This window comes from Eptesicus fuscus, chromosome 22, assembly GCF_027574615.1.
Source record: "Eptesicus fuscus isolate TK198812 chromosome 22, DD_ASM_mEF_20220401, whole genome shotgun sequence".
Lineage (NCBI taxonomy): Eukaryota > Metazoa > Chordata > Mammalia > Chiroptera > Vespertilionidae > Eptesicus > Eptesicus fuscus.
The window spans coordinates 23,159,482-23,186,387 of NC_072494.1; the positions used below are offsets into that span (position 1 = coordinate 23,159,482).

Sequence of the window (26,906 nt, forward strand, 5' to 3'; positions counted from 1 at the left end):
GAGTCACAGCCAAGTGATTGTCAATAAATGAGGAGTTTGAAACAGAAATCCCACAGGGTCCTCCGTTCTTCACCGGGGGAGCTGGGCACGGATGTGAAGTCGACTACCAGCTTCCTTTCTTCTCCTGCTTCCATGCTAACGAGTTTGGCTCCCTCCTTCTCCCCGCCCCCCCCCCCCACACCATCCCCACCCCATTGCCTCAGTCCCAGCTCATGTCCAGGGAGATGTGTTGCTGTGGGAAAGGGGACCTGCAGTGTAGCTGCTGCTCCCTGAGGTAGATGAAGCCCTGCCTGCCAAGGATGGGGCTCTCAGGATGAGAAGAGACTTTGAGGACCAGACCCTCAGCTCTGACCCCCGGCAGAGGGAGGAGCAGTGGGGGTGAGGGCCAGAGAACCAGGAAACAGCTTTGTGTGCGAGGGGGAGATTCAGGGAGGGGGCGGCGGGCGGGGGTCTGCATGTGTGTCCGGGACTGTATATGTGAGAGAGTGAGATGCTCTCCCCACCTCGAGCCACCCAGAGCCCTGACTGCAGCTGGGTGGGCAGCCTGGGTGCGCATCCAGCACCCTCTCTCCAGAAGACCCCCAGCATCACAGGTGAGCTACTTCCCCAGGGGGTCCTCTTCCAAGGTGGCTGGTCCCTGGGGGAGGATTTGCCCAGGTCCCAAGGGCAGCATTTGGCTCCCACCCTTCCTATGTTCCCTGTCATCAGCCACCCCACCCCTCACCCCTGTTCTACACACACACCCCACCAGCAAGGAGCCCGAAACACAGCTAGGAGCGGGGGGAGGGGAGCGACGCAGCCCCCTCCCCCAGTGGGCAGGACACTTTGGGTCTTCACAGGAGCTGGTGCCCGGAGGCTTGGTGGCTGGCTCACACTGGGCACCGAGATCGCCTTCCCTCCAGGTCTCCCCAGAAGAGGACGAGGCTCACCGGCTCTGCTCGCAGACACCGGACCACTGGAGGAACACGGAGCTCCGTGCTGGCCGGCAGGTACATGCCGTCCCGCTGCACTCCACCCCGTCCTGATACCCGGTGTCCTCCTGGGCTGGGTCTTCCCTGGGGCCAGAGGTTTCCTACCCAGTGGGAATTGCATCCTTATTCCCAACGAAGGACTACTCTCCTGAGAGGATGTGTGTTCTGGGTCTGACTAAACACCCTAAAACCAAACCAGAGGCCTGACCCTCCTGACGGCATCCCCTGAATTCTTCCTCCAAACATGAAGGCCTGTTATTCTAAACTGCAAACAATAAACCAGGTTTTCAAAATCAAATTCAGACTTGGCAGAAAGCCATTCTGTGACTATGTCAGTAGGTGGTTGTTTTGGTTGAGGATCGAACAGTGGGGGTAGAGAGCCAGGAGAAGGGGGTAAGGGGCGGAGATGGGTACTGCAGTGCTTCCGCTCTGGTTCTCCTTCGGCATCAGTCCCAGGCAGACACTCTGAGCACTGTCCGGATTCTCCCACTCCCCACACACAACTGAACACATTTCCTGTCCGCACACCCCAGGTTAGGCGCCGTTCCCAAGCTCCAGCTAACAACTCCAAAACCAAACAGCCTCGTTAAGGAGGCCCAGCACGGGAGAAGCCCAACGAGAGCAGCCGATTCCAGGCGCAGGTGCCCTGCATCCTGCACTTGGCCACGGGGTCACCACTCCACACAGGGCTCTTCGGTTTTTGAATTTGCCAAATGAGGGCAATCTTCTTTCCTTCCGTCGATGACCACGTGCCCATCTCTATAAACTTGCTGTTTTGGGAGATATAATCAAGAATCAGTCAACTGAGAAAAAGGAAGGACCTTTATTTTTGGTAAAACCAGACGACTGATTTGAATAAGGCACATTCTTCAACATCCGTAAGAAACAAACGCAAAAGCAGTCACAGCGAGGAATGAAGGGAACACCAAGACCCTTGACACGAACAGTGGCAAAGCCCATTCTTTTTTGTTAAATAGAAAAAAAGCAAAATGCAGTTGTGTTTGAAAGTCAACGTGCTCTTCTTCATTTGATGACAGGGATGGCGAATAGGTTTACATCTCGCGTCATGTGATCAACGAGGAGCAGCTGCCTAAGCTTCGTGCTGATGAGGCTGCGGCCCAGCGTGGCCTCGGGGAAGGGAAGATGGAGATCATCGTTCCTAAGGTCTTGCCAACTCTCCCCTGCCTTGACGTCACTCGGCCTGCCGCTTCCCAGGTCCAAAGCGTTCTTTCTCATTCAGGTAAGTGCTCTTAGCCAGCGGCAAATTTAGCTTATGAGCCCCAATGAGGGAAGTGGGCGGTCATTTCCCAGGACAGGAACCGATCTCTGGGTGTTTTAAAGACAGAACAAGCGGAAATAGGTACTGCAGGTAGTACTGGAAGGGAAGTCACTGAAGACCAAATCACGTACCCTTACAGATGGTTTGCAGATTAGAGGGTGCTGGTTATGTGCTGGGGCTCTTCCTCAGGTTACATACGTATGTTTAAAAACAGGAAGAGAAGCCATGCCCTCGTTGGGACAGGGCAGTTTATTAGAAACGAGTCTCAAGAGCCCAGGCTCAGTGTCACTGAGGCCAATTTAGCCCACAACCTGACCCCTACACTGTTAACAAATGGGAATAACGTCCTCTGGAGACACGGTTTTACACGGATATCTCGATTTAGCTGTCGAGAATTGATAACACCTCTTTTGCAAATATATTATCCACAAGTATGTGACTCTAAGGCTCAATATTTGATAATTTCATGGACACCTTTAGAAAAATTTTAAAATAATCTTTTTGTATTTCCATGGATTATGATTAAGGTATTTGTAGTCAATAATATTCCAAATACATATATAAAGACACATATCAACAGTGATGCACAGTGTTCAAGATACTTTAATTTTGGGGGGAAATAACCATTATGACTTTTCAACAAATTCCTAAATGAATACTCAGATTGGTAAACCAAATATGAAAATGAATACTGATGTTTAACTACATATTCAACTTGAAAAACAGATTAAAAACTGCTTTTATAAAATGATATATTGAGCACTTTACAAAGATGTACTGGTTTATTTTTATAATTGTTTTATTTTCAAGTGAGTTTTCATATTGCTATTTGAAATAAGCTGCATGGATATAAGCTTTATTCCCATCAAATGATAACCCTAATCAGGAATAATTACATTTCCATGTTAACATTAGTTCTTGAAGTGCTCAACACCTGTATATGCTGCACAAAAATTTTGGTCAGAGATACGCCAATTCGGTCCTGGTGAAATTCATGTTGCTGGATTATCACTTTCACATGCTGTATTTGTTGGTTATTTCTTAATGTCCGTGCTCATTATACTGCCTGTCTTTAGCAGATAAAAATATAAATCAAACAGTTAAAAACTGAAAGGGTCAAAGCCACCTCAGCAGCTAGCCCTGTTCAGTGGGGCCCTTAGCTGGGGGATGGTGGGCCATGGGCATCTGAGCCTTACCACCATAAGCTTAGAGGCTTTCAAATGAAACTCAGTTAAATTATTTTATTGATTTAAAAAACAGAAACAATGTCATTACTACCTTTAGTGATTACCCCCCGGCCCGGAACTTCTCTGCCAACCCTTACAAACTATCCCACAGGGGGAAAACTCAAGTCCACCAGTTGCTTCTAGAATTCTGGTGTCAATCAAAAAGTGATTTCTGTTCAAATATAATGTAATGAGACTTGTTCTGTGATGATAATTAAATGGTGATGTTTGGGTATTATGTATGAACAAGTCATTGTTCTAAGTCAAATAAGCAAAATATCTATTATAGTAATGAAAGATGAACTACTAGACACACAAAAGAAAATTTGGAAACTTGAAAAATGTAAAAAAATAGAAACAATCGAGTAGAAATTAACCTAAGTGTCTATTAGATAATAAATTTTATTTGTTCATTTAAAAATATAAAGTTTTATGCTTTAAAAATAATCATTTTTTTCAAAGACCCAGAGTTAATATACTGCTTCTTTTTAACATGATTTCTGAAGTAATAGACAGAAAACTGACAACAGTTTCAGTTGATTGCACTTATATATGGAAGGAAGAGTGTGTTTTTTAACAAAGGCTAAACAGCAAAAAGAAGTTGTGACTTTGAAATTTCCTTTTCTAAATTATATCCAAAGGAAATGATGAAAAACCATATTCAACTGAGTGCAGAAAAAAAGAATCTTGTTTTAACTGTGATGTGAGTCACTGATGTATTAGACATGCACACTTCACACTGGTTCTTGATAGGCCTGAGGGAGCCCAGGTCAGCTGGCCAGCGTCACAGTTCTACAAGGCACCAATGGTTTATGGGTTGTAAAGCTAGCATCTGAGCTCCAGAAATACAGAAAAAAATGTGAATATGGCATAAAGACCTCTCTTCACTTTCCTCTGAGTGTATATTGGATTGATACTATATTCACTTTGCTTTAACATTTTATTCAGGCAGGGCATGCCTCAACTCTGTTGGAAGATTCCCTCATAAAGTCCCAAATGAAAATAGTTCCTTTAGGTATGCGTCTACCTCAACTGAGCACAGGTAGGCCTTGGTTAGAATAGATTGATCCATGTTTCCTGAGACAGATATTTTCAAATAGATTCTCCCCCATGTCTTTATGGTTGATTTTTAGGTATTAAGAAACATACCTATATCTTCCTACTGTTTCCAAACTCCTTCCATACTTTAATCCCATGACTTCTCCGCTCTCATAGCAACAGAGAGGCCAAAACCTGGTTGAAACATTCCAGTAGTTGAAATGCCCCAGGAACCTGGGATAGGACTGCTGTGTCATGGGACACCATTCCTTAGGTCAAAGTCATTTACTAGAGTTCTGCTTTCAGAGCTGAAATGCAAAACAAAAAACTCCCGTCTCCATCAATACTGTCTCAATCTTCCTACAATCACAGAACATGGCCTGAAAATTAATACTGACCATTAAAACCTCTTAGAAACTATCCACCATGTTTTCTTCCTCTCACTAAATACACACCTCTTGCATTTCTCTAACTGTTAACCTAATGGCACTTCTAACTAGCAGATAAAGAAATGAGGTGCATTATAGAACATTCTATCACTGCTTAACAAGTAAGCAGTATGGTCAAGTTATGCTAATGTACCTATATAAAATCTACTATTCATTTAAAATCTTTTCTTCTTAAAGGACACACATACTGTAAAATTCCATTCAGGGGGAGACAGAAATGATGATTAACAGAAATTAACAAAAGCATCAGAAATATGCTAGTAAATGTTACTTTAAACAGTCTGCTGTTCATTGATAGGTCTTTAACTTTCATAAAAAGCATGTCTATACAAGAAACTTACATTTTGTCCTCTTCATACTCAGGAATTTTAATACATTCATTTTTTTCTATGCATTTACTATCTTCTAAGATGTTTCCTTAATTGTGGTTTTCAAACTCCATTATCAGTGGAACTCTCTGTTCCAATTAAATCTTATGAAGAATCCCAATGAAAATGTCAAAACAGAACTGCTGTAATACTGGGGCGGGGGGGAGGCGGGGAGGGCAGTAGACACAGCATAAAATCATTGCTCTAAATTTTAAAAGCTGAAGTAAAGATACAGCCAATTAGAATTTCTTCATTCCCAATGATTATAAACAATTCCCCATTGTTTTCAATTTTTAAGAACATTTCTTGAGTATAACTGCTTTTACTTCAGCTCACGAAATGAAAAAAAACCACAGTGCCTTACATATAGTAGTTAGATATTTGAATACAAATTTCCTTTTTCCATACTATTCAGCAGTGCAAATTACTATAAAATGTAATTCCACAATAAAGCTATTAAAGTAAGTTTTTTAAAATCTTTAACATGATATAAATTTGTTTAAATTATCCTTGCTTCATAACTATAATTGCTTTAGTCCAAACACTATCCTAAAAGGTTTTTAGAGTCTCAAGAAAACAAAAATCACTCTGTAGTTACTCTGAGAAAATTATTTTCCTGTGCAATAATTCTTCTGCTATATTTTTAGATTTAAAAAAAAAATCCCATTATATATACCAGACCTGTTATCTATTTCAAACCTGATTTGCTTGAAAAGCAAAGAAAAAAAGTCAGGTCTGCTTTTAGCTTTGTCAAGCTTAGATTAGAAAAATTTTACCAAAAGTAAAAAATAAAAAGATTTTTTTCTAAAATAAGCTCACTTGTACTTCTCAGGCGATCTCCTCACATTCCTTCCACGGACAGGGAAGGGAAGGCCTTTCAACTGCCTTTCATAAACCCCTCGCCTCCACGGCCCGCTGCCGCGGCTCAGAGCCCGCACCCCTGCTCCTCGATGGCCCTCACGGGCTGGACGGGCAGCACCAGGTGAGAGATGCGGCTCCACAGGCCGCTCAGCTTGTCCGAGTCCATGTGGTTGAAGGAGCTGGGAGTGTTGGCGTTGGTGAAGCGGGCCCAGAGCAGATCTCTCACTTTCTCCTCCGTCTCCCTGGGGCCCACACTGGCGGCTAAGGTGTCCTCCTCCAGGAGGACGGTCAGCACCAGGGCCACGTCCTTGAAGGCCGCGTTCTCGTGGTCGCAGTACTTGTAGAAGATGAGGGTGGAGCCTGCGGGGAGGGACTCGAAGCGGTGCACCACGGCCGCCTTCTTGCCGCCCTCGAATCCGGAGCTCAGCTCCAGGTCCACCAACAGCTTGACCGTGTCGCTGTCCTCCCAGGCTCTCCCCGCCCCGTCGATCTGAACGGCAGAGACTCTCTGGGCAGCGGTGTAGGCATCCGCCACGCGGTGGCTGAGGCAGCGCAGGGTCTCTCTCCCCTCGCGAGCGGCGGTGAAGATGACGGTGGCCGGCTCGGTGGGGTGAGAGGCATTGAGGTGCTTCTGGAGAAACTTGCGTCCCCGCTGCCACAGAAAAGCGCTCTGGCCCGGGAACGTGTCCTCGAGCTGGCTGAACTGCGCCAGGAAGGCTTCCAGCGCGGGGTTTCTGGGCACCTGCCGAGCTGGGGAGGAATAGTAGCTTTGGGCAGAGCTTAGCAGAACCAGGGTCACCAGGAAGCCAAGAAGGATGGAGCCTGTCAGGGAATGAAAAAGGCAAACAAGAAGATGAGAGAACGTGTCAGAAACAAAACCCCTGGTAAACTGAAATGAGGTAGAGATACTGTTCGATTTTTACGGGTTGTGGTGAGTTTCTTTTGCCAAAGTCCTTTAAACTTTCTGCTCTTAAAATCTCCCAGATACACTTTTTTTTCCTCCTGATTTCTTAGACTTAATTATTAGAAGATGCAATATCTTTGTTAGAAGGTAAAATCTAAGTTTCTGTATTTGTTGCTATAATATGTTGCTACAATCTTACCTTATAATAGACAAATATGCAAATTGACCACACCTTCGCTACGCTCAAGCCACGCCCACCAACCAAGCCACGCCCACCAACCAAGCCACGCCCATCAACCACGCCCACCAGGAAACCGTTGCAGGGACGTTGGGGTGTGGCGGAGCCTAAGGCTGGGAAAGCCGCCTGAGGCTTTCCCGGCCTTGGGCGCCAGCGGGGAGCCTGCGCCGATCGCAGGAGACCACTGGGGGCCGGCTCCTGCGATCGGTCGCAGGGACGCTGGGTGCGGCCGAGCCCAAGGCCGGGAAAGCCGCCCGAGGCTTTCCCGGCCTTGGGCGCCAGCGGGGAGCCTGCGCCGATCGCAGGAGACCACTGGGGGTCGGCTCCTGCGATTGGTAGCAGGGACGCTGGGTGCAGCCGAGCCCAAGGCCACCGCCCGGGGACAAGCCCGGACCCTGAAAGAAGGCAGAAGGCGGTGGCCACAGCCAAGGCCTGGGTCCCCGGTGCCGGCAGAAAACTGGTGCAGGCAGCCAGGTGAATGAAGGTCTATTGCACTAATCTTCGTGCAAATGGGCTACTAGTATAACATAAAGATATGCTGGAGAAATGAACTATCAGGATATTCTACCTTCTCAAAATACCTATCACCTATAACATGCCTTTTATTTTTAAGGGTCAAAATGTGAAAATGCCACTTGCGAGGTTAATATTCTCTAACTGAAAAGGCAGTTGAAGTTTCTTGTTTATGAAATGTCTTTCCTCCTGTGGGAATTCCCATTTTGTTAAGGGTGGCAAACTAGCAGCCAGCAAGCACCCCTAAAGGAGAAACCCTAAAACTCTACTGCTCTATTTTCCTGTTACCTACTGTCAAACATTTTAAAACATATGATCAAACTGTTTAAATCTGCACATTTTCTAGGTATTCTCTCTGAGGATTTCTGAATGTGAATCGACACTGTACCAGCTTTGTTCTCACCATAGCTCCAAAAATCCTTTTTATTGCTCTTTCTTATGGCGTCCTGTGCATCCTCTTTCTTTTCTTCTGATGTTTGTATTTCCTGTTGATGACTTTCAGCTTCTGGGGGGAAAAAGAACATTATTTCTAGGCAGTACAGTAATGAGAGTGTGTATACTTTTACACCTCTAACCAAACCAAAGAATTATTTGACAGAGCGGATTTCTATACTTTGTAAAATTTTCCATTATATAAGGCTTTTTTCCTGTCTTTTCCTTAAGGTTCACAATTATTTTTATTCTACTTAGCAGAATAAAATGTAGTGTCATGAAATTCACTGAAGGATACTGTTGCTACATTCACAATTCCTCACTGGCCCTTACATCAACGACAAAGCAGCAAGTATCCTAATATTGCAGGCAAACCTATCTATGTGATTCAACCAAAAACATACAAAATTAAGAAGTGATTTAAGTAATGTCAGCTGTACACAAGGCTCAGAATCTCAGGACAGTGATTTTAGAATTCCAGCGTTCGAGTCTCACATGGCTCCAGCCCCCAAGTGTACAAATAACAGAGGCACTAAGTTTAGAGTCGGGAGAGGTTACTGTAGTTGCAAAACAGCTTACAAAAGCAAGCCCGAAACTCAGTGAAGGAGGAATGTTTAAAAAGCAGGGAATACAAGGTTAAGAATATTTATCGACTATATAAAAATGTAGTTGTGGGGTGAGACGCCAATCTTAACCTTTTGCACTCGGATGTCGAGTTTGACTTGACACGGTAAGCATCGGTAGCAGCTCGAGAAAAAAGCAAGCGAGTGCAAAGGGTTAAAACGTGCGGGTAAACAGAGGGCAGTGTTTTGCAGCACTCGAAGCTAAGTCACGCTAGAGGGTGGATGTGTGCTGGACTCCAGCCAGGTACTTCATCCCGCAGTGAAAGCTGAGTATTGCCCACACCCCTTACTGGAAAAACAACTCAAGTGTCATACTGTATTAACATAAAATAGCAGAATCACCTTCATCTGCAAAAGACAGTTCATATAGTCATATCACACCCCCCCCCAAAAAAAAAGATGTTTAAAATATCATATCACAGAATTTAAGGACCAAAGGATCTTTAACGATCACCTACTCCAGCCCCCACCCTTACCTATTATGGCAAAAGATCCAAGGATGTTAAGCGCTTTGCCCAGAGTCACATAATGAGACTGAGCTTAGAACAAGGTTTCTCATCTCCTAGATTAGCTCATTCCATTATATCAAGTTGCTTCTCACAATAAACTACATTTTAAAAGATTATTTCTGCATACTGGTGAAATCCTGATGGCAGATAATGGTCCATACAATTCTCATTCATTTCTTCAGTTAACAAATATTCCTAAGTTGCTCCTCTGTGCCAGGTGCCATCTCTTAATGAGAGAGATGCAGTCCCTGCCTTCACTGAAGTTAGACTCTTCTAATGATTAATGAATGAATGAAACATATAGTATTTGAGATCAGTAATTGATTGAGAGGGAAACATGAATTTCTAGCCTTTAGTCAAGTCTCTGACAAACAGAATGTCTTGTATTTTATATTCCTTTCTATTGACAAACAGCCATTCAGACTGAGCTCTTCAGAGTGCTTATAAAATACAAATCCACACATACGATCACAGAAGGTGAGAGCTGGAAGAGGCCAGCTGGAGAGCTTCTTGTCCAACTTCTTCATCCTACAAACAGGAAACTGAAGTACCAGGAAGTTAAGAGACTTGCCCAAGGTCACCCAGTGGGAGGGCCACAACCAGAATCCACGGCCCTTGAGTTCCAGGAAGGACTTAGCACTTTGTAAGCACATCTTCTTAAGAGAAGATATGATACTTGTTCTCCTTAATATACAAATGGGGGGAGGGGGAATCAGATAAAGAGATATTAACTGATTTGCTCCAAGTCCTATAAAACTGAAATGACTGCATTTGAAGCGTACTTGTATCATTGACGTTGGCTTTTTAATTTCCCATCTCTTGATTTTTGTAGCATTTAGTTTCCCCCAAAATAAAAGATTTAAAAAACTGTAAGTGAAAGCATGCTCATGAGAAATAAAGAAAAGCCAGAGGTGAATTCTTAAAAGGTCATGCCCCCTTTTTTTTCATCATACTGTATTAATACAAACAGTAAATAAGTGAAAACATTGTTTAAAAATGCAGTTTATTTAATGTACCAGTAATGGAATGAGCTAGTCTAGGAGATAAGAAACCTCATTCTAATCTCAACTCAGTCATAGCTCTGTATGTGACCTTGGACAAGGTCCAAGGAAAGAGATGTTCTCTGGAAAGGACCCTGAGCTGCTGTGTTCTCAGTGACAAGCAATACAGAACAGGACAGAAGGCAGTGGGCTCTCTCACCTGGTTCCACCAGTCGCCTCCTCAGTGCACCCTGGCTCTCCGGCCCGGCACCGGAATGACCAGGACCCTGGACACCCTGGGGGTCTACAGCAAGTGGCTCCTGTGAAGCGTCAGGTCTGTCGCTTGCTTCCTCAGGGAGGTCTACGGAGCTGCTCCCTAATTGTGCTTCTGCTCTTCCTACCTCTTCACTTGGACAACAGCTGGGTTCTAGATGCAAGGATTCCTCACCCAGACTTTCAGGATGCAAGGATTCTTCACCCACACTTTCAGGATGCAAGGATTCCTCACCCACACTTTCAGGATGCAAGGATTCCTCACCCAGACTTGCAGGTTGCAAGGATTCTTTACTCAGACTTTTTGAGGAGAGTTGAGGCCCTAGTTTGCCATCCTGAAAACTCTGGTTGGTCTCGGGTTCTGTTTTATCCTTTGGATAGTTCCCATAACTTGCTTCATCTGGACTTTCTGATTGATCACTTGTTTCTGCACTTCCTGAACCTATTGTTTCTACTTCTTGGTGGTCCTTGCTGAGACCAGAGGCAGGGCTCAGGACCTGAGCTGCTTTGGTGGTACTTGCTGTGACTGTGGTCTCCTGTGCCTGCGAATTTATTGATGGGTCATTTTCCAAATCCTTTTGAGCATCTGTGGAGATAAAAATGTATCATCTTTATTGAAAAAAAATTTCCTTTTTTGTATTCTAACAAGGTCCCTGATTAATAATAAGTAATATTTATATAGATTTTATCATTTACAAGGCATAAACATTATTTCTCTTGACATACACTAACGGAGAGTAAGACAAAACAAACAAATGTACTATTGTGTTAATAAATTTAACAAATAATACTAATGTAAAACTATTCTGAAGGACAGAACCAACTTTTGGTTGTATTAAATGCATCCTCTTCCATAATGAAATAATGGATCTAGGCAATCGTCAACTGCAGTAACTAAAACCATTATGCAAAAAGCTGATGAGGAACTTTATAATGGATGACCAGGCTGAGAACTGCTGAACCAGCTGATCAATCTTAACATCGCACAAAGAGGGAAAGCAGACATCATTAACCTCCCGAGTCGATGCAATAGGAAGTACACTGTGCTCCTAGGAAGTCTTCCTGCAAAACAACTGAATCTGAATCTGATCATGTTTCTAAAGCTAACTACCAGGTTCCAAGAAATACAGGGACAGAGGGATGTATTAAATTATGCCTCAGATGCCCTAGCCCAGTGGTCGGCAAACTGCGGCTCACGAGCCACATGTGGATCTCTGGCCCCTTGAGTGTGGCTCTTCCACAAAATTGGGTGAAGCGAGTCTATTTTGAAGAAGTGAGCGAGTCTATTTTGAAGAAGTGGCGTTAGAATAAGTTTAAGTTTAAAAAATTTGGCTCTCAAAAGAAATTTCAATCGTTGTACTGTTGATATTTGGCTCTGTTGACTAATGAGTTTGCTGACCACTGTCCTAGCCCGTTTAGCTCAGTGGATAGAGTGTCAGGTCCCAGGTTCGATTCCAATCCAGGTTGTAGGCTCGATCCCCAGTGCAGGACGTGTGGGAGGCAGTTGATCAGTGATTCTCTCTCATCAATGATGTTTCTATCTCTCTTTCCCTCTTCCTTCCTCTCTGAAATCAATAAAAATATGTTTTTTAAAAATTATGCCTCAGAAATATAATCAGTAAAAGCCAGAATGGGGGACATTCCAAGGGGCAAAAGACTCTGCTTCTTTTGTACCAGCAAGAAATAAAAATAGCCCTAGCCAGCTTGGCTCAGTGGATAGAGTGTCGGCCTGCGGACTGAAGGGTCCTGGATTTGATTCCAGTCAAGGGCACATGCCTGGGTTGCGGGCTCAATCCCCAGTGGGGGGCGAGCAGGAGGCAGCTGATCAATAATTCTCTCTCATCATTGATGTCTCCATCTCTCTCCTTCTCCCTTTCTCTCTGAAATCAATAAAGAAATATATATTTTTTAAAAGAAATAAAAATAAATGGCAAGAAGAGAAAAGGAGGGGTGACCTATTGATTAAGAGAGACTTCAGAGACAGATCAACCAAAGGCAGTGTGTGAACGACACTGTTTTAATCCAGTGTCAAAGAAATCAGTTGTTAGAGAAATATTTATAATTAGAAAGTCTGAATGCCAGATATTTGATGAAGCTAAGAAATTTTTGTTCATCTTTTACAAGAGTAAAGGTATTGCAATAATGTTTTGAAAAAAAGAGTCCTTTTCTTAGAGAAAAGTATTCAAGGATTTATAGCTAGAATTATATGTCTAGAATTTGCTTCAGTTAAATGACCTGGGGAAAGGAGAAGTGAGGGGGCACAGAGGAAGCTGTGTGATGGCGACAAGGGGTTCATTTCATATGTCCCTCTACTTTTATATGTTTGAAATTTTCTATAATAAAACTTTAAAAAATTAAGCAATCCAAAAGGTATATCATTCAAATGCAGTGTGTGACCCCACTGTAAAGAGAGAAAAAAAAACTCAACTGTTACTGAGAGAACTGGGTAAATGTGAATACTCACTGGATACGTGATGATATTAAGGAAAAACAATTTATTTTTTTAGGTGTGGTAATGTTATTTTGGTTATGTTTTGCTTTTAAAAATCTATTTTTTAAGAGAAAAAAACTTTTTACAAATAAAACGATGTAATGTCTTAGTTTCACATTTAAATATTCCAAGGCAGGACACAAGTTCAGCGTTATGTAGGTAATAGTTGAAGTTAGCTGTAAGGACATGGGGGTTCATTATACTGTTCTACTTTTATGTTTTTACAAAACATCTTTTGTAAAAGATTTAAATAAATATGCCCATCTTCTCTTCTGCAAAATCTACTTCATAGTTTGCCTATTTTGTATATCCTCTATATATACATAAGTAGGATGAATTTAAATTTCATCTTTCCCTATAATAAAAAGATCCCCTCTAAATATAAAGCACATCGCCATTTTCTTAATTTTTAAAAACATCTTGACTTTTTAAATAAATAACGATTTGTCTACAACCTTTTTTTTAAGAGCCATTGCATTTTTCCAATACTACAGGTTCCAACGATTGGAGTCTCTAAAACATTCATCTTACTTATAATTAAGGTCTGATATTTTGGTAAAATTTAGTAAATATGAAAGGATAAGAATAACCAGAGCAAATTAATCGATGACGTTAACTTCTTTTTACTTCCGAACTCCAGGCAGGTTTCAGTCATCAGAGGTTCTCCCTCAGCCCAGCCCTGGTTTCCGGCAGCCCCAGCCCCAGTGCGCACACACCGCCTTACCCTCCGGCGGGTCCCCGAGTCCTCTGTCCGCCATGGTTGCGTTCTCTCTCTTCAGACCTTGGGCTTCTTTTTGTTAGTGTCTGGTTTTCCTTGTGAAGAAGTCTTGTTTTCTTCTTGTCCCAAGTCCCCACAGACTCATGCCTCCTGTGGACCCAGGAAACAAGGCATATGTACAGTCACTAAAATAAAACTGGAAAAAAAAATTTTTTTTAATGACTCTTTAGTAATACCTGGGAGAAATGCCAATTTCAGCTTTACTTATTAAATCTGTTCAGTTTGAGTAATATTTCCTCTCTGAAACTTTTTCTAGTGCAGATAAAAATGTTTTCTGCCTTTCTCCAGGATCACATTCCATATTCTAGACTACAAATAGAAAAGAGCTTCAGATGATTAACTTTGAATAATCTCCCAGTACATTCCAGGGTGGCTGAAAGGATAAGAAGAAGTTAAGACCAAGTGACCAGAATCTTAAAGAGAGTATCTATGAAATTGAAATAAAAAGTCACTCTAAGAGTAGAAAGTTAAGTCACTGATGAATTACTCATTGCCGATTTCCTTTGTCTTCAATTTCTGTCCCATATGCTTGTCTGAGTTTGCCTGTCAGAAGCTTCTCCTTCACAAGTAACAATGCACAGGGGCCACCTGCAGACTGAGACAGCTGCCTTGAAGTTTGGAGGAGGGAGTGTCCATCAGCAGATAAATGGATAAAAATGTGGTACATACATACTATGGAATACTACCCAGCCATAGAAGAGGATGAAATCTTGCCATTTGTGACAACATAGATAGATCTAAGTGTAGTAAGTCAGACAAAGACAAATACCATATGATTTCACTCATATGTGGAATCTAAAAACACACACACAAAAATAACAAATAAAAGAACAAAACTCATAGATACAGGGAAGATTGGTAGTTACCAGAGGGGAATGGGGTTAACTGTACGGTGAAGGATGGTAAGGAGACTTTTGGTGGTGATCCCTTTGCAGTATATACAGATGTCAGGTTATAATGTTGTAACCTGGAACTTACGTAATGTTATATACCAACTTTAACTCAATAAAAAAAAAATGTATGTGAAAGAGCCTTGTAAAGTGTTTTGAGAGGCTAGTTAACTAGCCTTCTTTGTATCTTTCTCACAGCACATTTTTGTAATACTTAATTTTACTCCCAAATGCCTAGCACAGTGCCTGGTATAGAATTTTCAATCCACATTTTAACTGAAATTAATATGAAGAGTGGTGCTACTTATAAACTGGAAGGGAAGGGAGGAGTTAGGGACAGGACTCCTTTCTGCTGGTGCCGATGTATGAACTGTGGGGATAAAAAACAGGTCAGTGGCTCCTGGGGGAAGAAGTACTCACTGGAAAAGGGCATGAGAAGACATTTTGGGGTCCAGTAAAGACTTCATGTCTTTATTGAGGTGGTGGTTACAATCAACTGTCATCAAATTTAAAATCTGTGCATTTTGTTGCACGTAGAATATCTTCAGTAAAAGTTGTAACACAGTGCTTTCAAAATGTATTACTTGGAAACAAAATGTATTACTAGGTTGCAGCCAATAAACAACCTGCCAAGGAACCGTCACAGGTATTTCTATAATCTCACAAATGCTCGATATACACCTTTCTTGTCTCAAGGCACACACCATTCCTGAAGCCCATTGCATCCGGACCCTTTCTCATATATCCTCATCGCATGTTCATGGCTGAAGTGGTATTCCCTCAAGGCTGATCAAAGTCAGAAGTGGCACACGCATGGAGCTTCCTGACACAGCCTCACAAGAAGTCACATGCTGGGGTATCGGGGAGACCTGGAGGCCACCATTCCAGAAGCAGGTCAATCTTTTGAATGTGTCCAATCCATATACCAGGACGTGTGCGCATTAAGAACCCCTGGACTGCAGAATGGAAGTGAGGCAGAGCCTCGTTCTGATGGAAATGGGGATGTTGGAGACGTCCTGCAGCTGTAGGAAAAAAGTCCAAAAAAGATACCTTTAAAGGGACCTTTCCCAAAGACAAACTGAGGAAGACCCCATGTACCTATATGGCATCCCAACATTTACATTTAGTGAGATCCTTTCAAGTTCAATCACGAAATGTTGGTTTTCGGTGCCCCACCTGTGGAGGAGGTGATTTATTTTTCCACGTTAAGTAAAAATTAGGCTCATGGCTGGCAGTTATCTCCACTCCCCTGTGACCCTAAGGTTTTGTTCTCCATTTATGGAGAACGCACCGGCTGGCAGATTGAGGAATGCCTTTCCTTAATTTCGATATCCCGGGACTTCTCTGAAGAGGTACACAAATTTGCTTCGCTGCTTCCTCTGCAGGTGTGGCTACGCTTTGTGCTCATCTCCTTGTACCAGTGGCAATGCCGTGGCCACCTGGGAGGTGTTCACTGTCTGGTACACAGAATGACTTAAGTAACACGAGCAAGTTCAGCCGACTCCAACATACAAAGTTAAATGTTGTAAGGGTAACTCTACAAGCTGATGCATAGTACAGATTTATGTATAAATTTATAACTAATAATTTGAAAGTATCCAATTCTTTGTATTGCTCTGTACATTGTTTAGATATAAAATTAAAAATTAAATGCATGAATAGAAAGGAGAGACATCGCCTCCCATTTAGTGCTTGCTTCTGCAGAGGGAAGGACAGGAATAGGCTGAGAACAAGGACGGGAGGCAACTGTATCTGTAAAGTATCTTTTAAAAGAAAGAACAGAGATAAATGAGGCAAAACATTCGTGGGATCTGGGTACATAGCTGAATGTTATTTTCTGCACTTTTCTGTATGTTGGATGTAATGAATAATTTTTAACGAGTAATAAAACATATTAGCTTTTGTGGGGGAAAGAATAGAAAGAAAAGGCCTGTGATTGTAACTCTGAGCCCACATGCAATGAACTTACAGTCCAGAGTCACCATTCAACCACAGTCTCCCATACATTTTGTCACAACCAGTTGAGAGGAGACAGAACAAGGAAAAGCTGCTGGGAAACAGTAGGACCTCCCCAACCTCCACTCCATTCTGAAAACCTCTAGTTTGGCCCTAGGGACCAGGCAGGAGGTGGGAAGGGGTTAGAGACTTGGAGGAGACGTGCAGAAGAGGGAAGAGGCAAGTATCAGGAAGCACAGGTGTCTGCAACACCAAGAGCTAAATGTTTCTTTCAAAAAGGAGAGGGAAATTAGAAGTTTAGCAGCTGAGGACGGAAGAGAATCCTTCAATCCAAGATAGTAGTGTAGACATAAATGCTATCGTGACAAAGGTATGACAGGGCCCAAAAAGTGTGTATCTATTATTCTATTTTTAAATGCTCCTTTTAATGAAGGATGCCATTTATGCTCTAGAGATGAAAAGTAGCAGATAACATGGTCCTCATACAATTTACAATCCTGCTATGGAGACAAATAACAAAACATACACGACAATAATAGCTAACATTTATTGAGCATGTTCTTCGGGCCAGGCAGCCTTCAAAGCACTTTATGTATTAACTATGTAATCTTCACAACAATCTTATGATGTATGGACCATGATTATTCCTTCTCTTTTCCAGATGAAGTGGATACAGAAGTTAAATCGCCCAAGGTCATTCAATAGTCAGAATTCGAAGACAAGCCCAGATCAGCTGGCTGCAAGGCCATCATTTTTCCTCTACAACAAGCTGTTATCAAGTTGTGTTCTCGAGATCCCATGGCAACCTGGGGCTGCTGGAGGGACCTGAAGAGCTGGAAGGGGTATGACTCACCTCACTTTTACAGATATCTATAACATGCTGACAGCCACATACTCTTTGAATGCCACAGAGTTCCTTTTTGTGTGTGTGTGTGTGCCTGGGCTTGCCTGGGGTTCCTTCTCCTATGACTTAGAGATAAATCTTAACAGTCATCCACAACCCAGGACAGCTTTCTTTTGATGAGACATTTTCTTCCCCGTCTGCCCAGGCATGTTTCCATTAACCTTCCACTCCCAGGTCTGCCATAAAATCACAGGTATTATAACAGTCATTTTCAAAATGGCCACCATTATGTGTACGTAGTATTATCAACCTGTCCACATTATGGAAGTGGAGATGGATATGGCTCACATAATCCAAAACAGTGGATAACTCTCCAGATCATTTGTCATGAAAATTAATTTTGGGAACATACGTATACTTTAAAATGCATTATTCATAACTCTGAAGTGGAGTACTCTAGAATGATCTACAGTATTTTAAACCAAGCGTAGTCATACTGAAATGACCTAAGCTGAAGAGCTAACAAAGCTTTCTAAATTTTCTCCCTTGCTCAATGTTATGAACTCTCCCACATGATGTTATTTCTGAGCGAACCATATAACTGGTATGTGATAATCATGTCTGAAGGCAAAGTATCCTACTTAAGGTAAAATTAAAATTAATATTTTTTATTCCTTTCTTTTGCCCATACTCACATGGCTTATGATGACACCATACAGAACTGTTTGTGAGGAGGGCTACAACAGTGCAACCATTTTAATTTATGAGAAATGTGTGACTGAGTTGTAACCTGAAATATCAAGTGACCTTCAGTCTGACGGGAGATCTTTCTATGTCACCAGCAAAGTACAATTACCTATCACTACCGTGTAGCACTATTAGCACTCCGTTCCCATCTTTTTAAGCCAGATAACTGAACACCTGGATATGTTGCTATTGTATGTCTCCAGGTATGGCCCACAGAGCACCTACACAAGGTTCCTAAGGCACGATTTATAAAATGCAGAGTCCTGGGCCCTGTGAGCAACCTAAGGAGTCAAGATTTCTGTAAGATCAAGAAATTCGCAATTTTTGACAAGTTCATCCAGGTACTGATTTGAAAATCAATGGTATAAATCTATTTAATTTGTCTTTACTACTGAAAAGAGAGATTGATTAAAACAAAAGACCTCATCTCTATTTTGCTGATCATTAGGATTGCACATATGTAGAGGGTTTCTTAGTCTGTATCTGAAAAAATGTAGGGAGCAATAATATTGATCATAACACCATCCTCAAAAGCAATACCTCAAAGTAAATGTTCACTTTCTGGAGTGAGCTTTCGGATAGTGAAGGAGTTCTTAATCAAGGCAGAATGATAAACTACTAATCTTCACTCAGTTTAGCAGTCCACACAGTTTATTCAGCAATATAACAGGAGAGAACTTCCACCAAGATAGACACAAGGCAGATACAGGGTAGGTCTCTGGGGTACATTCTTTATACAGACTAACAAACAACTCAGGTTTCACAACATGTGGCAGGCGTGAGTTCTTGCATAAAAACAGCCTTTCATTCCCCGCTTCTTCCTTTAAAAGAGCCCTCATTTTATTATGGGAGACCAGGTGCCCTGCCCAGGCACTGCCAGCCCCATTCTCCTTTGCCTGGCTTCCCAGGCTCCTGTTTGAACCAGTACCTTCTAATGAGATGTAAGGAGAAATTGGTGAGGGACTTTTGGGAAAGATTTCCTTTCCAAATAAGACAGAGTCGGCAAAGGAGAAAGCTTTCGCTCCCTGTTTCCAGATGGGACTGAAATGCCTAGAGCAGCAACAAGCCACACTGTCATCACTGAGGACACTAAGAAGACAAAAGCTAATGCGATAAGGATCCCAGAGGGAAAAAACAGAAAGGACCCGGGACTCTGAGAACATTGTTGAGTTGATACACAAGCTCTGGATTATCTAGCATCTTAAGTGGAATTTTAAACTTATCCCATGGCCTCTGAGATGTTCCAACAGAGCTTTTTCTAAATTTCTCATGAACAAGTGAAGGCCAGAATGTGGCTAACACCCAGCAAGACCGTCTTGGTTTTAAGATGCTTCCCTTAGCCCTAGCTGGCTTGGCTCAGTGGATAGAGCATCGGCCTGTGGACTGAAAGGTCCCAGGTTCAATTCCTGGTCAAGGGCACATGCCTGGGTTGTGGGCTTGATCCCCGGTGTGGGGCATGCAGAAGGCAGCCAATCAATGATCCTCTCTCATCACTGATGTTTCTATCTCTCTCCCTTCCTCTTTGAAATCAATAAAAATATATTAAAAAAAAAAAAAAAGATGCTTCCCTTAGACTGCTCATACTATTATGGAGTCAAGCTGGATACCTCCTTTTGCAGCCTATCTCATACACAGGCACTTTCCCATTTCCTGCTAGGACAGTCTAAGTTCAGTCACCACAAAGACAGGACAGTCTTTGTTTATGTAGAGCCAAGTAAGTATAGACAGTGGCATTTCTGCATGTTTTTGTATAATCTATGTAGGTGTTACCCAATAGAATGTGATTTCTCTGGCGGTGAGCAGTTATCTATAATATCAAAGCCACACTAAGGCCAAATAGAGCCAATTATGAATAAATGATTATATATGAATAAATTATATATAAAATCAGAAGAGGTGGAATTTAGAACAATGTAATTTCTTATTAAAATGTCTAGTTCTTTTACTGAAATAATCTAGAACAGCGGTTGCCAACCTTTCGGCCCTCACGGACCACCAGTGAGGCGACCGCTGATCTAGAAGCCAGCTACAATGAAGATGCTTTCCCACAGAAGTTATCACTAGAAATATCAGCATGGTATACACAGTATGGGGCTCCTCCAGGACTACCTTGTCCTATGTCAGTAATTAGGCTATGGAGCTTTTTAGGAGGGGTAAGCTAATTCCAAAACATAGGGAACATGAAATACTCTGGTTCCAGATGAACAGCCTGGCTGGAATACTGACTAAATGCATGCCGAACAGAATAGGTGTCAACCATGGAAGCAGACCCAACAATTGAAGCAGTTCCCCGAAGTAGTGACAGTCTGAATCAGATTTAGAAGGCGTCATGTTTCCATCTTCCGTGGGTTACTAGCACAAAACTCTCTAGAGTCTCCATGATTGTGACTCTCTAAGAAGTTATTTGCTTTGGCCAAGTTTTTTGTTTAAGGTTGTGTCTGTTCTGGCCAAGATTAATTGTAATGCGGGGTTAAAACCAGCTAGTCTAGAGTCATGTATCCTTTTTCTAACCAGCGGAGGACCCAGGAGAAACGGGTGGCAAGCTTTTTCAAAGGTCCACCTGGTAAGATTTTGGGGAGCCCATTCAAGTGGGAAAGACCAAGGAAGGACAAGGCTTCTATTAGCAGGATTATCAGGATAACACTCAGGGCAATAATCAGCTCTGTTAATACGATCTAAAAATACTTGGTAACATTCATTTTCAATAAGTTCAGTTTGGTACAACCAGTGGCCTAGTTCTAAACTAGGAAACCATTGTTGTCCACAGTCAGGACAATGTGAATTATCTGAGAACATCTGGGCCTCCAGCGATAACACAGAAAGCAATGTAACAGTAAGAGACAACAATGACAAAGAGAGATACCCAAATAACCAGTCCTATCACAGGTTTGGTTTAGCAATTTCTCAGTCCAACCAATACTACTTAGAGAAAGAGTTAAATCTGGCTTGCACTTACGTGCAATTCTTCAAGATTTCGTTGTCTATTTTTCACTCAGTTACAACTCAGTCTCTCAACTCAGCAAACAATCCAGTCTATAATGTTATCAGTCACTTGCTAGGAGCACAGATCTCAGAATAGCTCCTTCAAATTCCAGTTTCTCAAGAAAAGCTAGAACTGTGGTCTAAATTAGTTATTTTTTCTTGTGTGTTAATCAGCTGATGATCTCATGCAGAGGCACTTGGCTTACTCTGCTTTGCTGGTTAGCTACTGTGTCTGCTTGGTCAAAGAGAGGAGCTGACAGATCCAATGGGTCTTTGTGGGCGCTGGCACTCTTGCCGTTGTGATACACGTACCCAAGTCTTAAGGTCTTGGCACTTTACAGCGATGTAGGGGGGTCAGGAAAACCTGGGAGAGTCCTCTTGAGCGTGGATCCAATGAAGTCTTTCTTGGGAGGACCTTAATCAGGACCCGTCAGAGAAGTAGCTGATGCTGAGTTGGTTGGAGGGTCTGGGAATGCTTCACATACCTGTAAATGATAACACTTCAGACGACTCATAATGGGTTTTCAGTTGCTCACAATATTATTAGGAACATGCACTGGAAAATAATTTGAGTCAATCAAGGTGGATGAGAATTGTCTCACAGGTTTCCCCATGACAATTTTATCTAGGCTCAAACTAACTTATCTGTTGGGAGTAGTTATTCCTATGCTTATTTTGGCACTAGGAAGGGTTTTGGTTCATTTAAGATTTGTACTAGCTTCATTTTTTTTAAGACTATGTTTCCTTTTTTTACTCCTTTTACATTTTGGGAATAATAAGGTCTGCATAATCATATTTAACTTGGTAGAACTTTGAGATTTCTTGTATATCTCTTTTGTGAAATGGATGCCATATATGGTATTCCCATTATGTGTGGGAGAACACTGACGATGACAGTCTTTCTATACAGACTTCAATCCATTCAAGAAAAAGCTTACAAAATTATTCAATAATATTCTTAATAGCGAACAATAGGAAGTTGAATGAAATCCTTTTGAAGGCTGGGAAAGAAACCAAGAAAGGCAATGCCCACATCTGTTTTTATAAGTTTGTGCACAGAGTAAGTTTAAGCAGGCAAGTAAGGCCTAGTCCTGAGCAATGGTCCTGGGCTATTCTTAGAAAACACATAGTAATTCAGTTGGCATTTGCAGATACTACCATGATCTCTGTAATGCTTCATGGCATGAATATAACAAGTAGATGAGGTGGGGTAGCAGGATGTATTGGACAACCAGAGAACCACTGAGGGAGTGCCACAGGTCATCAGAGGGCAATGTATACCCCGACTTTCTCTGGTGTTATTTGTGAATTTTAAGGCTGGATGCTGTGAGGGCACTAAGGGACATAAGGATTCTCAGATTCCAAAATGGCAAGTTTAATGCCACATGGGGCCAATATTTTGATAGAAGCCCCAGAAAAGGTGCAGAAAGCATCAGTGTAGATATATTGATGTGTTTTTTGAAGTTAGGTAATAATGTACAGTTGAGAACAGAGTGAACAGATGGTAGGATTTCTAACTCAACCTTTGTGGTGACAACAGGGCAGAATGGATTTCCCTGTGGGTCTACTGACAAGAGCCATCAAAGTCAAAGTTTCAGTTGTGGTACTGGGAAATCTTGGGTGTCTAGTACATGGAACATGTACTTGATGATGAACCCATATGATCATGGAGTTTAACTTAGGAGTTAGCAGTAAAGTTATATGACCGAGTCTGACATAGAAAAGATATAGAATTTTGGATTTTTAGAGTGAAAAGGGAAAGTGCAATTAACACCACTCTTTCACATCCACCAGACTGGCAAAAATTAACAAGTTTGACAATGGGAACTCTGTAGGCTCTAGACAAAACCATCCCTCCCCAAGGACATCTCCATTGGCCGGGTCAAAAGGAAGCCCTAACGCTCCAAAAGCTCAGAGTAAATCCACCCTTACCCCAACCTTCGTTTCTCCAACTTCAACAGTCAAGCAAGCACTAGAGTTCCAAGTATTCCTGAACCAAGAGAACACTGGTGTTCCATATGCTCCAGACAAGACCCCCTCTCCTGGTCCCTTACACCAATATGGGCAAAAGTCAAAGTGGGCCCCAAAGCACTAAGTGCTCAGAATAAGATCACCTAATACCAGCCTCCTCGCTCATTCCTCAGCCTTATCACTACTGGGAGAGTGAAGAGGGCCTCCAAAAATGTTCCCAGCAAGAGTCTCAAACTCTAACCCCACCCTCATACTCACAGCTTCAATACCACCATCATCTGCCTGAAAGCGTCAGGACCAACCAATCTCACCATACCTGTATCTTTTTATGTCATCACCACATGAAGCCCAGAGCTTCCTGACTGCAGTTCATCCCCTTAGTCTCTAACCCCCATGACTGTAAGAGCAGTGGGATAACATTCCCTCGCCTTGCTTTATTAATTTTTTCCCATAAATATGTACCATTTTGATATATTAAATATTTTAGTTGTTAGCCCCTACTAAAATATAGACTAGGACTTTTTGTCTTTTTGTTTACTGCTATACATGCCCAATAAACATTTCTTGAATGAATAAATAGCAACTTGAATTTTATACCCTGACAAAAGGAGTATAAATTAATGCAACTACTTTCGGAATTAAGTTGGCATTATTTAGTAAAGACGAAGATTTGCATTCCCTCTAATTCAGTAATTCCACTCTTAGCTTTTACACCCTAGAGAAATTTGCGCATGTGCATTTAAAAAAATGAATAAAAATATTTATTCATGGTAGTATTGTGTATAGTAGCAAAATAACAGCCAAAATGTCCATGAACAGTAGAATGATAAATAAATTGAAGTACTGCCATACAATGAAATACTATACATAGATGAAAACTCAAGAATATTGAGCTGAAAAGTAAAAAGCAAGTAGCAGAATACACACACACATAGTTTCCATTTACATAAAGTTTCAATATATTGTTTAGGTATAAATATGCAATAAAGCTAAAAAGAAAAAGGTAAGCACAGGGCCAATTATTACCTTTAATGGGAGAGGGAGGGGATGCAATCATTGTTTTTTTCCTTCCACTGAATCATAAATCCTAATAGCTTACATAATCTCTATTCAATCTTTTATCATTTAAAAAAAAAAGAATAGAGTGGAAATAGCAACGGACTAGAAAAAGATTAATACACACAACCAAATTGTCACACTGTGGACAATAAGAGCAGCAGCAGTTACTCTGCTTAGAGGAAAAGTGCGTGAAAAGAGGAGTCCCACAGAAGGATAGGGATCTTTGTTTTTCTCATAAAATTGTAAGCAACTATCTTACAAATAGGGTAAACAGGCTTACCCTAACGTTAGTATGGAAAAGAAACTTTATCTTGGCATACTCCATAAAGACATGCATGTTTGCAGGGAGGATATTATCTCATAGGGTGTCTTTGTGCAAGTTAGAAAAAGGCACCCTCGATCGGGGCAAAAGGCAGTCCAGAGAACCTCACTTTGCCAGGTATTCAACAGTAATTCTGTCTGTGAGATAATAAATAATACTTAGTAACAATAGTTAACACTTACTGAGTACCACTATCTGTTCTAAGCACTTTACATGTATTAACTCATGTAATTCTTACAATAATTCATTTTGAAGAAACAGAGAGGTTGAGCCACTTGCCCAAGGTTACACGGGTCATAGAGTAATTAATTGGTATTTGAATCCAGGCAGACTGGTTCCAGAGCCTGTACACTGATGATGGCAGCTTAATACATATTAAATAAGTATCTTCTCTAAAAATTCTGACTATAGACAAATACTATTCCCTTGTTCTTTTTGGTGGTTGGATAATATAAATTTCAGAATGAGTCAGGACTGGGTGACTTCTCAAGGCAAATATATCCTTTAGACTTTAGTCTTAGCCAGCTCCTTATATGCTATATAAAATCAAAAGACAGGCACACAGAAAAAATTTAAATGCTTTAAACCATCTTGAGTTTCCATTTTAAATATTTTCTCCACAGAAAGGCTAATGAGTAATCAAAACTGTTTATTTTTTTGTACAAGACAGTTTCTCTAAGTTTCAGAAACTCTAAAGTGAAATATTTGGAGTTTCATATTTCACTAGTTTGGAATTTAGATAATGGGAGATTAAGGAGTATTTTTAAAAAAGGAATTAATTACTCTTCTTTGTAATTCACACAAACGAAATTACTTGTTAAAAATATGTTATGAAAATAAATGTTTCTGCAAAAAGTCTTTAGCCTAAGTTTTGTGAGGCACTACTTTTAAAAATTGGCAAAGTCTTGCGGTCACCAAGAGAAGGTACATGGATGACAACCTTCAGCACTATTTCATGCACACACTGTTCCCTCTTCCGAAGAACAGATAAGCCAAAGGGAAAATATGAGCCTGACTTGGACAACAGCTGCAGATGATTCCCCCCTCACCCCAGGAACTGATAAAACAGGTGTGTGTGTCCATGGCTAGCATACCATAAAGGGGAATGCTGGCTTGGAAATGAACTGGTACACTGCAATCCACCTTGCCCTAATGGACTAAAAGTCCAGGGTTCAAGTTATCTGCAGTTTTTATTTAAAACACTGCCAGCTAAACCTTTTATTAATATGCAGCTTTCAACAGTGGGACCTAGTGCCAAGCTCAGGTGTTTCTATACTTGTACCAGCTATTTGTGTCTGTGTTTAGAAATTGTTTCTAAGTCTTGCCCACTTCCTCTCACCATATCCACTGTCATAATATGCCAGCAGTATTACTTTAACAATTTTCCAGATACTATATATATTTTCTGAGTGCAGAAAGCCTTCCTTCCCTTCTTACCCTGCTTACTCCCTCCCAACTCCCCTGACTTGCACCTCAGGTTTAGGTTGACCAGTGGAAACAAAAAGCAATGCACGAAGAATCAAAGAGTTTGCTAAGGTTTTCGACAGTGGGAAGCATAACTGATTCCCAGTTTCAGCTCAACTCCCCTAATCACCTTCAGTATCTACATGACACTAACACATTTTCATTAAAATTTTTTATTTTCAACTATAGTCATGCACCACATAATGAATGACGTTTAGGTCAATGATGGACCACATCATTGACCTATAGGCCTGTGGTCCTAAAAGTTTATAATAAAGCTGGAAAATTCCTATTGCCTAGTGACATTGTAGACATCATAGCCCAACACATGTTTGTGGTGATACTGCTATAAAAAACCTACTGCACTGCCAAATGTATAAATGTACAGCACATACAGTTATGTACATAATACTATGCTGCTGGTTTATGTATTTACTACACTACACTTTATCTTTAGAGTATACTCTTTCTACTTATGAAAAAATAAGTTTGCTGTAAAACATCTCGTGTTTACCAAGTCTCTTGATGAAATCATTTTCTCTTGTGCTTGATTTAATCTCAGGTTGTTTTCTGCAGTAACATGTTATACGGGCTTGTAGCCTAGAAACAATAGGCTATAGCTTAGGTGTGTAGTAGGTGAAGGTTTGTGTAAGTGTGCTCCATGATATTAACACGACAAAATTGCCTAATGACATATTTCTCCGAATGTATCCATGTCATTAAGTGGTGCATGATTGT

At 41.5% G+C, this 26,906-nt stretch overlaps 2 protein-coding genes across 3 annotated transcripts; both read right to left on the reverse strand.

Moving 5' to 3' along the window:
- Positions 1 to 1,780: 1,780 nt before the first annotated feature.
- TOR1AIP2 (torsin 1A interacting protein 2) lies at positions 1,781 to 21,743 on the reverse strand. Of its 2 annotated transcripts, none has more exons than XM_054712197.1 (6): positions 21,665 to 21,743; positions 13,880 to 14,023; positions 10,612 to 11,250; positions 8,251 to 8,352; positions 6,151 to 7,014; positions 1,781 to 2,297 (listed from the first exon to the last, which is right to left on the reverse strand). In XM_054712197.1, the coding sequence occupies exons 2-5, from the start codon at positions 13,911 to 13,913 to the stop codon at positions 6,257 to 6,259; spliced, it is 1,533 nt and encodes a 510-aa protein (XP_054568172.1). In that variant the 5' UTR covers positions 13,914 to 14,023; positions 21,665 to 21,743; the 3' UTR covers positions 1,781 to 2,297; positions 6,151 to 6,256. The 2 variants fall into 2 exon arrangements, with proteins under 2 accessions (XP_054568172.1, XP_054568171.1); XM_054712196.1 differs by having other exon boundaries at positions 13,880 to 14,069; positions 21,665 to 21,735.
- On the reverse strand, positions 19,004 to 21,671 carry LOC103289996 (torsin-1A-interacting protein 2). The gene has a single exon (XM_008145904.3). It carries the CDS (start codon positions 21,164 to 21,166, stop codon positions 20,771 to 20,773), a length of 396 nt encoding a protein of 131 aa, XP_008144126.1. The 5' UTR covers positions 21,167 to 21,671; the 3' UTR covers positions 19,004 to 20,770.
- Positions 21,744 to 26,906: the final 5,163 nt, after the last annotated feature.

Excerpts from the sequence above, each read along its gene's own strand:
- TOR1AIP2 (XM_054712197.1), bottom strand. The coding sequence starts at position 13,913 with ATGGCGGACAGAGGACTCGGGGACCCGCCGGAGG. Across the intron at positions 8,353-10,611 it reads GAGGCGACTGGTGGAACCAG|AAGCTGAAAGTCATCAACAG; the intron begins GTGAGAGAGCCC and ends TTTTCCCCCCAG. Across the intron at positions 7,015-8,250 it reads AAAGGATTTTTGGAGCTATG|GCTCCATCCTTCTTGGCTTC; the intron begins GTGAGAACAAAG and ends ATTCCCTGACAG.
- LOC103289996 (XM_008145904.3), bottom strand. The coding sequence starts at position 21,166 with ATGTTCTCAGATAATTCACATTGTCCTGACTGTGGACAACAATGGTTT.